This window comes from Acomys russatus, chromosome 15 (genome assembly GCF_903995435.1).
Source record: "Acomys russatus chromosome 15, mAcoRus1.1, whole genome shotgun sequence".
In the NCBI taxonomy this organism is placed as follows: Eukaryota; Metazoa; Chordata; class Mammalia; order Rodentia; family Muridae; genus Acomys; species Acomys russatus.
In genome coordinates, this window is record NC_067151.1 from 44,006,737 (window position 1) to 44,017,389 (window position 10,653).

General features: G+C 46.7%; 1 protein-coding gene and 1 pseudogene across 1 annotated transcript; one reads left to right on the top strand and one right to left on the bottom strand.

Moving 5' to 3' along the window:
- Positions 1-8,261, bottom strand: part of LOC127199023 (uncharacterized) — a 125,745-nt pseudogene extending 117,484 nt beyond the window's left edge.
- On the top strand, positions 7,682-9,548 carry C15H3orf80 (chromosome 15 C3orf80 homolog). The gene has a single exon (XM_051157287.1). It carries the CDS (start codon positions 8,552-8,554, stop codon positions 9,293-9,295), a length of 744 nt encoding a protein of 247 aa, XP_051013244.1. The 5' UTR covers positions 7,682-8,551; the 3' UTR covers positions 9,296-9,548.
- The last annotated feature ends 1,105 nt before the right edge of the window (positions 9,549-10,653 follow it).

Below are 10,653 nucleotides of genomic sequence, written 5' to 3' on the forward strand. Positions count from 1 at the left end.
GACAACTTCTGTGGGAAAAGGAGAGATTACTTGGACTGGGTTGTCACAGAAGTTTCAGCAGGTTTGTTGTGAAATGGGTAAAATTCAGACTGTTGAAGAAAATAGAGATGGTAATAAAAATTTATTTGTCCACACACATACCCACTCATTCATCAAGGAAACATTAGCTGAAACCCGAGTAATAAGTGTAATTTAAATGGGCCTTTAAAGACATTGTTTTGGAAAAAAACAAACTGTATAAGAATTCTAGGGAATTCTGAAACCTATTTTTAGTTAGTTCTTCATAGGTGTGATGCTAGTGCATTTTTGTTAAAAAAAAAAAAAAAAAAAAAAGAAAGAGTATTTATCTTTTACCAATGTATATGGGAGTATTTTTTATGGAACAATATTTTGCATTTCATTGTAAATAGTCCAGTGTATGTGATTTAGAGGAAATGGGTAGAGAGAGTCTAAATAAAATAAAATGAATCATATGTTAAAGGAAAAAACAACGACAAGAAATTAGTTACAAGAAAAGCTAAGAATCAACCGGGGAAAGGGTAGTCAGCCTGGAGAACGAGGATCCTGTCTTATGGAGTCCCCCACAGATTCAGCTAGCCCAAAGAGAGCTACACAGGAGCTGCTAGAACCCCACGTTGCCCACTCCTTGTCTGCCTTCCAGTATCTCACTGACAGAATGCAGCCAGAATCCCTCCCACAGAGAAACACACATCCTCCAAGACTGAGCCACCCTGAGATACAGGGCAGAGCTGCAGAAGGTTAAGGAAGGAATAAAAACCAAAGCCTTTGAGACTGGCTCAGGTGCTGACAGCCGAAACGTGAAATTTCCATCCTCTAGAAGTTAGAGCATCTGGGCTTCACAAGACAAATCACAGGCTAATTTAATGCGCACTCTCCAAGTCCCAGGTCCCTGTAGCAAGGCAGAAATCCACTCTGGGCTTGAGAAAAGCACCCACAGGAAAAACACTGCATTTTGCAGGTATTACAGCCATAGAATTGTTGTTACTCGTGAGAAATACCGAAAATCCAATTTTGTACGTATAGGCAAATTTCATAAAAATATTTTCTGCGGCATGACGAACAACTTGGCAGAGGTCCCGGGATGGCGTGGCCAGAGCATTCTAAGTCTTCCAAGGCACTCATGGACGTGCTGCCTTCCTTTCAGCCTATACACGCATAGCTGGTGCCTGTCCGGAAGATAGCCTCTGTGGGGCTATGGCTTGCGTCCAGCAGACTGGCTGTAATAAAATCTAAGGTGGTGCCTGAAAAAAGTCACCTGAGAACTTTGCCTCATGAATTGGTATGAGAATATATTTCTAACGGAAGCTTATTTCTAAAATTTCTAAGGTTACAGTGTGTACATGCGCACCAGAAATGTGAAGTAGAGGTGAGAACTGCCTCACACAGGAGATGGTGCTAAGATTGCACAAAGGGCCTGGAGAGATGGCTCAGAGGTTAAGAGCACCATCTGCTTTTCCAAAGGTCCTGAGTTCGATTCCCAGCAACCACATAGTGGCTCACAAACATCTATAATGAGATCTAGTGTCCTCTTGTGGCGCGCAGGTGTACATGCAGGCAGAACATTGTATAGATAATAAATAAATAAATAAATAAATAAATAAATAAATAAATCTTAAAAAAAAAAAAAAAAAGATTCCACAAAGAGAGAACCTGAGGAAGGTGGAGCTGGGGACATGTAAGGCAGTGAAGAGATGTCATCATCAGACCTTGTGTGTCTTTTATGCTTTTGAACTGCAGAGCCAGGGAAAGCATATCCACTGGCACCCACAGAGAAAGCTATGTGACATATCAGAAACAGGCATTGAGCAGCTGTACCAGGTACCCACTCACTGAAGCAAAGGTACAGGCAGGAGAGGCGTAAGAGGAGGGAACGAATCCCACGATTGGATAAATCTTCAATGAGACCTGCTAGAAGTTTCAAATATGTGGGGTAGAGTCAACATCTTTTAAGACCAATTGTCTTAGAGGAGGATTGGTTTTTTACATGCAGCCCTGAAAGAACGCCCGTTACATGGACCACAAGCCCTTGCTATAGCTGACACATGAAAAATCTTCCCTGCAAGAGGGTCCTGTGTTGAAGGCTTGGTCCCTAGCCTGTGGTGTAATTGTGGGAGATGGTAGAAGATTTGGGAGGATATGTCCTGTTCTGAGTTCCTCTCTGCTTCCAGTCCTCCATAATTTAAATACTATCTCCCCCCGCCATCCTCTGCCATGTGGTCTCATCATGCTCTGCTTTGTCAGGGCTCCAGAATTAGCAAAGCCAAGGACTTTGAACAGAAACCTCTGAAACACGAGACAGCAAATCCTTTCACTCATTTGTGACAGGTGTTATGTTCCAGCAGTGAAGACAGAGTCATGATGCCACCAGCGCTGTCTGAGCAGTGGCAGAGCGTCAACAGTCGCTGCGACATGCACCCAGGCTTGCAGAGAATGCACAGGGTGGGATGAAATAAGCAATTTCCCCTTGTTATGAGAAGGAGGCAAAACGTATTATTACCAGCTTCAAGTGAAAATAACGGCCCATAAAAATGTTGCACCTCATGAAATTATTTCATAAGAAGAAATAATTTCATGCCGTACGATTTTTCTGCCAAGGTGAGCATTTGGCTACTCCATCAGCCTCTGAAAAATATATTCTAACTTGAACAATCTTAACAATTTAAATGAGCATGAGAGAGGAATTCATTCAGTTAACATAACTGGAATTCTAATTCCAGACAGCCGGGGCCTCACTAAGTAGTTCTCATAATGTTTATGGTTTAGTTTTCATATTGTCAGCAATAAAGTCAATGTTATCAACCTCTTCGACAAGGTTGCCATGAGAAATTAATTGACAAATTATTATGGAACAAAAGCTCAGGGCTGGAGTCTGGAGAGATGGTTCAGCAGTTCGGAGCACTTACTGCTCTTTCAGGGAAAACCAGGTTTGGTTCCCAGCACTCACTTCAGATGGCTCACAAATGCCTGGAACGCCAGTTCCAGGGAATCTGGGTGCCTTTTTCTGAACTATCCATTCACCTGCATGCTTGTGTTGCACATGCACACACTAAGGCATGCACACACACACACACACACACACACACACACAAAATAATAATAAACAAACATATATATATATATATTTAAAATTCAGGGCTGGTGGCTTAGCTCAGAAGTCGCACGCTGACTTAGTATATGCAGGGCCCTAGGGTCAATCCCTGCCACAAAATAAATAACAAATATATAAACTTAAGTCATTAGTAAATGCCACTGTATATTCATTTTAGACTCTACCCTTATTTTCAAAGCATACATGATTTTGTATTGATTAGCATTAGGTGGCATGGTTCATTGATAAGGGTTAACTATAATGGAGGAGACAATTTGCTTGCAGAAGTACAAACAAGAGCCAGCTGGCCTGTCACATTACTACCTAAGGCGCTAGTAATGAGTTACTAAAGGTGGCCACAAAATGACAGACAGAAATGTTTTATTTCTTCAGAAGAAGTTTATACTCGTGGTCTAGACTAAGTCCAGCTTTCACCCTCCTGAGTCTGGGGGTTGTTTGTTGAGACAGGATTTCTCTGCCATAGCCTTGGCTGTCCTGGAACTCACTCTGTAGTCCAGGCTGGCCTCAACTCAAGAGATCCACCTGCCTCTGCCTCCGGAGTGCTGGAACTAAAGGCCACCATGCCCAGCTATCCCCATTAGTCTTCTACTTCACCTCTTCTGTGCTATAGCAGCTGTCAAGTGAAGAATGTCTCTCTCTGCACTGGTCCAACTCAATAAGGAGATGAGATGCCCACTTAGCCTTTCCAGCTAGACTTAGATTGACAGGCCTTGGGCTCCACTTTCAGTACTGTCACTAATTTGTTCTGTGATTCAGGTGCGGGTCTGTCTGTCGATCTCTATGCCTCTGATTTTAGGGACTGAATCCTGGACCTCGCACATGCTAAACAAGTCCTCTACGGATGAGCCAGAGCCTCAGCCCAATCTGGGTGTTTTAACCTATGCTGGTTTATAAAAGACTAATAGTAACCTAATATATCTCACAGACATTGAATAAGGAGAAAAACAAAATAGCATACATGAAAGTTCTTTGGAAAACTGTAAAAGCAAACCCAAATGTGAATTCAAGGCCAACCTGCGGTTACATAGTGAGACCCGTATGTTCATAAGGACCTGTAATTGCTCAACCTTTTGTTTTTGACACCAATCGGAAGAAACACTCCACCTCTGTTTAGCATCTTACTTGGATTTTTCTCCTAGCATGTGGCTTGAAGAAGCCTTTTGTTGGCTAGTTGAGGATTCATAGTGTTGAAAGAGGAAATCTGGATTATACCGCACTCCAGAACAGGAAGAGCAGGAAATGCTGTGCAGCTCTTTCCTGGTCTCCAAGGGGACAAAAGATAACCATTACCGCCTAGAGCACTGGAGGGAAGCTGGCTAGATTTGAGACTTTACGATTGTAGGGGCAGCGTTAGCTACCTAAAACCTGTCTGTAGCAGCAAACGGTGAGGCAGAAGGTACACCGCCCATCATGGGTAGTGATCGATGGCACCTCTACTTGTTTTGACTGCTTTTCTGTTGTGTCCTAACCCCTCTCTAAAAAGCTCCCAGAGGACAGAGAAAGGCTCGATTTCATAACACTCCCAGAGTAGAAGAGAGTACCTAGCCTGGGACACGTTAAATATTTATCAAGTGAGTGAGGAAAATATATGATCAAAAAAAATTAAAAAAAAAAAAAAAAAAACTCCAAAACAGATTATCTCGGGTCACAAATCACTTCTAGGAAGGCACATTTATGCAAATATGCACAAAACCCTTAGCAGCGATTCAGGGAAGACTTATTGCAAGTGAGGGTTTAATAACTCAATTATAGTAACGCAATATCAGTAGGAAGGACCATGCTGCACGTCCTAAGAGCTTGCTACAGACTGGACTGTTTACATGTTCCAAACTGCGAGTACCTATTTGTGAAGAAGGGACATGAAAAGGTTAGGCTTGCTGTGTCTCGGGCCTGAAGGCAAGAGCCCATGAACAGCACACATGAGGAAGGGACATTCCTTCTGTTCCAGTGGGATGTGCTAGAAGAGGTTTCATGACGGATCCACGTGATTTTCCTCGGGCTATCAGGACCGCTTTCAGGAACACGTATGCCACTTGGCTCCCTTTTTTGTTTGTTTGTTTGTTTGGTTGGTTGGTTGGTTTTTGTTTTTTGAGACAGGGTTTTGTAGACCAGGCTAGCCTGGAACTCACAGAAATCTGCCTGCCTCTGCTTTCCTGAGTGCTGGGATTACAGTTGTGCACCACTGAGCCTAGCTTCTAATTTTTAACTTAAGTATGTGTGTGGGCCTTTTGTGTGCATATGAGCATGTATGTAAGCGTATCTGTGTGTGTGTGTGTGTGTGTGTGTGTGTGTGTGTGTGTGTGTGTGTGTGTGACATCAGGTGTCCTCCTTGCTAGCCTCCTTACTTTTTGAGTGTCTCTCACTAAGCAGAACTCACTAATCCTGACAGGCTGGCAGAATCTGGCTTTCTCCCCCTAGACATGTGCGGGCCTGCCCAGCATCCAAACTTAGTTCCTTTTGCTTCCACAGTAATGCTTTTTACCAACTGAGCCATCTCCTCAGCCGGTGATGTTCTTAATTCGTATCACGCTCTATTCCAACAAACCACACTTTTTCTGTATCAAAGTAGTTACCTCTTACTACCTGGTATTTTTGTTTGTTTGTTTGTTTTCCCCTCTCACATGTGCAATCTAGTGCAAATTTTAATGATGTGTATTCTTCTCCTATGAAACATGTAATTAACTTGTTCTACTCATCTGTTTGTTCGACATTAGAGAAAGAATATAAGTGATGAACACGGCTCTTGTGAGGCTTTTCCTTTCTTTCTTTCAAAGAGTTGTATAAAATAAGTTACACTGTAAATAAAGGTGGATTAAGTGATATCCAGGGCTCCAAGAAAAAAGTTTCTGCAGCGGGTCCTAATGGATGATGCTTTGGGTCTAGCAGTTTGGAAAGAAAAAAAAAAAGAAAAAACACCTCCATTCCATACTCAATTTCCAGAGCTCGTTCTTTGATTTCATATAAGCAAGTCTTCTCGAAGTTTTATTTTATACCAGGCCTATGTTCTTTAACTGTGTCCTAAAATTTTGCAAACAAATTTTAAGTCCTTAGAAGAAGACAGAAATGAAGAGACTTAAATGCTGTTGTTTAAGAACTGGTAAGATGGCTTAAACTGTAAGAGTGTCTGCTGCCAGAGACTTGAGTTTGATTGCTGGGACCCACATGGGGCGGGGTGGGGGGGGGCGGCAGGAATGGAGCAGATATATCCCTTCCCCGCCCCTCAGATACATATATAAAACATAACCCCAAAAAGTTAACTGCTCTTTGTTTCAAGTTTCAAAACAACAACAAGCAGACCACTCCCCTCTTTCGTCAGCCACGGGACCCCCAGCACCCCCTTCCTTCTGCCATTGCTTCTGCCATGACTGGCAGAAATCCCAAGGCCTCTGATTCTCAAAGCCCAAAGAGACCTTCCTGTTTCTCTCACTTTGGACTTCTAGCCCAGCTCAAACCACAGACGTGCCTTATCCTTGAGACCATTTGAAATGTGCTTTGCTTGGCATTTGTTCCCTTTGGGGAATCTTTCCCTTACTCTGTTCAGTTGAAACTGGCGTGCAGAACTGGGGTCACTCCATTCTTGGGAGGCTTTTTATTTATTCACTGTCATCAATTAGCAGGGTTCCCCGAACAAGGGACATACCTAGTATACATTTCAATGTAATTTCAGCAAAGGTACGAGGAAACAGGAAATAGCAAAAACCCAGCACTGTTTCAAAGCAAACCCCTTTCACCTCCCTAGCTGGCTCTAGGGTGAAAGCGTTGTCGTCAGACTTTATGGACTAGGCCCCCCAGACCTCCCCACAGATCATGGCTGGAGAACGCTTTTAGCTTCACAAGAGCCTACAAAACCCCTGGGCTCAAGGAAGTCTCACACGCCTCTTGTCTGAATGACACTCAGGCACTCATCCTAGAAGAAGAAGCATCATTTTGAAGCTGAAGTAAAGGAAGGTGTTTCCATCAAAAGATGTTTTAGTTTAGGCTGGGCCATGGCCCATCTCCATCAACCCCACCCCCTACCCATCCCTATCTTCTCCGTCTGTTTCTCTATTCAAGAGAGAAAGTTTGGCTCATAGCTGAGCCTGTTTGGTCTCTATGTCCTTTGGCCTTTACTTTTTTTTTTTTTTTTTTTTCCCCTCTCTCTCCTCAGAGTGACCTTGATATTTCCCCCATTAGTTTTTCCCTTTGGTGAGTTCTCCTGTGTAAGTGTATCTGTTTTATATTGCCTCCACCAAAGTGGCTTCCTCAGGGGCTCCACCACCCAGCAGATAGATGTGCCTTTCCCCAGGAGTTGGTGTCGCGAAGGTAAACTGATCCAAGTACTAAGTACTTTAAAGTCAGATTTCGCAAACAAGAATAACCTTGGAAAGGACCTTCAGATTTATGCTTCAGATTTTGTGCAGATTTGCTCAGATTGAGCTCAGGAACTTTGCCAATCGCTTACCACCACTCCCCCCCCCCCCCCCCCCTTCCATCACAGATAGGCTATTTATGTATGCTGCAAGGAAAGAGCCCGTGCATCCCGCAACTCCTGCAAGTCAAATTCCTTCCGCTCCTTTTGGATGCAGCAAGCCTCTGAAAAACAAGGGTCTTCTCTCTCCTTCTTGGTGAGCTAGGGTCACTTTAACAGAGTGCTTCTGCGTCCCTCTGGGGCTACTTCTGAGGCTGCAATTTCAGCCTCTCCAAAGAATTCTCTTACCTGTTCTGGAGTTTCTTAGAGTCCGGGTCCCCAACAACCTGGAACTACCTGTCAGCAGAAACTATCCAGCAGTTCCCACCCCGGAACCTTAGGGCAGCAATGGGGTTGCACTGGCCATTAATGGCCATTATCCATTTTTAATCAGAAAGATCACAAGAAAGATGGTAAGCGAAACCCGGTCCGAGTCCATTTAAATAATATTCCTAGGGAAATCCAATCACTTATAACTGAGACACCTACGCTAGTGCGAGAGCGCCCCGCCCGTCTGGCGGGGAAGAGCGTGCCGGCTGAATTAATCAAGATCAAGGGGCTCCCAGGCTGAGAGCTCAGCCTTAACCCTTCCAGCGCTGCGGGGTACCGAGGTGCTGGAGGAAGAGCTCGGCGGGCGACGGCTAAGATGCCCAGAGAGGCCCAGCGCAGGCCGCCTCTGTTCATCCCCGTTGCTCCGCAGGCTTCGCCCGGGACCCAAGCGCCCCGGCGCCCCTACTCCAGGTCACAAGCTCCGGAGGCGGCTACAGCGCTGAGCAGCAACCGCCTCCCGCAGCCTCGGCGCACCCCGGGCTCCTCCTCCCTCCCCAGCGTGGCCAAGTGAGCACCGCTCCGGCCGCAGGTAGCCCGGGCGCAGGAGGCGGCGCGCGCGGGACCCATCGCAGTTCCGAGCCGCGCGGCCAGACGGAGCTCCGAGCATTTGCGGTCCCGGAAGCCGGCGGACATCTGCGCCGGCCATGTGGGGCCCCGGAGTCACCGCCGAGGGCCTGTCGGTGGCTCCAGCACCGCCACCGCTGCTACCGTTGCTGTTGCTGTTGGCGCTGGCGCTGGTGGCGCCCTCGCGGGGCGGCGGGGGCTGCGCAGAGCTGGCTTGCGGCGAACGGGAGCGCTGCTGCGACTCGGCCAACGCTACGGCCGTGCGCTGCTGCAAGCTCCCGCTCCACGCCTTCCTGGACAACGTGGGCTGGTTCGTCCGCAAGCTCTCTGGGCTGCTCATCCTGCTAGTGCTCTTCGCCATCGGCTACTTCCTGCAGCGCATCATCTGCCCCAGCCCACGCAGGTACCCGCGTGGCCAGGCGCGACCTGGCCAGGCACGACCCGGGCCTGCCGGGAGTGCCGGGCCGCCGGGGACAACGGGGCCACCCGACGACGACGACGACTCTCCCGCTCTGCTGCGCGACGAGGTGGCCGCGGGCTCTCAGGACTCATTGCTGGATAGTGGCGGCGGCCGGAGCCGCGGAGGTGGCGGACGCCCGCATCCCTCCTGCGTTTCGGAGCACGAGCTGCGCGTGGTGTCACCGGTCTTCCTCCAGCTGCCCAGCTACGAGGAGGTCAAGTACCTGCCCACCTATGAGGAGTCCATGCGGCTGCAGCAGCTCAGCCCTGTGGAGGTCGTGTTGCCCGTGTCGGTGCTCGGCCGTCCGCGAGGCGGCAGTGCCGGGGACCCCGACGGCGGCCAGGGCCGTTTCCCGCTCATCTGAGTGCAGGGAAACCTCATGGGGATCACCCAGACCGTACCAGATTGGGGGCTGAGGGTGGCACGCAACAGCTGGTGTGTTGGCGGCCGCCACTGACTGCCTCTGACCACACCTAGAATCCCCGCACAACCTGTCGCCCCGCGCCTGGGATTGGGGCCAGTCCCCTCCCTCTCGCTTCCCGGGGAACCTGTGTTTTTCTGTTTCTTTGGGCTCAAGGCTGGGCAGCTAGCTCGGCGAGGGCAAACTGCTTTGGACTACCCCCCAGCTCTTCTTGGACGGTCGTCCCCGCCCTCTGCCATGCCTCCCCTTGTGTTCACTGTAAGTGCCTGCTTCTCCAATCCAAAAGAACACGTAAACCCTTTGGTGTGTCTAGAGACCCGCGGCTTGCTTTAATGTTAAAAGGGAAGGAGCGCAGGTCCATTCCTTGCCCTCCTGCTTGGACGGGTCACTGACTCCCAGGACATGATGGTGAAGTGCTATTGGCTCTGGGCCGAGGCCAGCGACCGCTGCATGCGGGTCTGTGGAGGCAATGCTTGGCTGTGTTGGATTCCCTTTCTTGAGAAAGAACCACAAACCCCTGTGGTGTTGGCCAAGCAGTCACAGCTGATGGCTCACAGTTAGGTTGGCGAAGGATGGATGATTTGGTGGCTGCATCAGTTGTAGATGTAGCAACTAATTAATACAGACCGGGTTTTTTTGTTTTGTTTTGTTTTGTTTGTTTGTTTGTTTTTGTAGTATGGTACTGATGGACTTTCGATTTTCCTTTTAGTACATTAGGTGTTTATTTTGTCTTTTATTTTTTATATTTTATCATGCATTAAACCATCAGGAAGGTAGTTCAACAAACTAACAAGATAATCAGTTTTGTTTTAGGCCAGTTATTGTGAAGAAGTCACCCACATTCTGTCACTGTTTAATATAGTGTTGGACATTTCATTAAAGATGTGGGGGGGCATGCTTAAATAGGAAATGTGACATAAAAACATGAAGGATATCTTATTTTCACTATTTGAGAATATATTTTATTTTTAGTACTGAAGCATAATACATAACTTTTTATAATAACTTTATTATGTAGTCTGGGTTTTAACTATCATTCGCTCATCATGGAATTATATGTAAAAAGATCATTGGTACATATATGCCACACCATGAAGCAAGATGGCTTGCCTGTATTTCTCCATTTTTCATTTGAGATACATTCTGCAATGTGATTCCAATAAGAAACAGACTTGTAACTTTTATTTAAACCTATAATTTTGCAGTAATGTGCAAAGGAGTCAATCACCCAGCCTTTCTTTATTAAAATTAAGCAGTGTTGTTGTGCTACTTCTACCATTCTGGGATGTTCCCTTTAAGCA

What these genes read in the sequence shown, in the direction of transcription:
- C15H3orf80 (XM_051157287.1), top strand. Translation starts at nt 8,552, where the DNA reads ATGTGGGGCCCCGGAGTCACCGCCGAGGGCCTGTCGGTGGCTCCAGCA.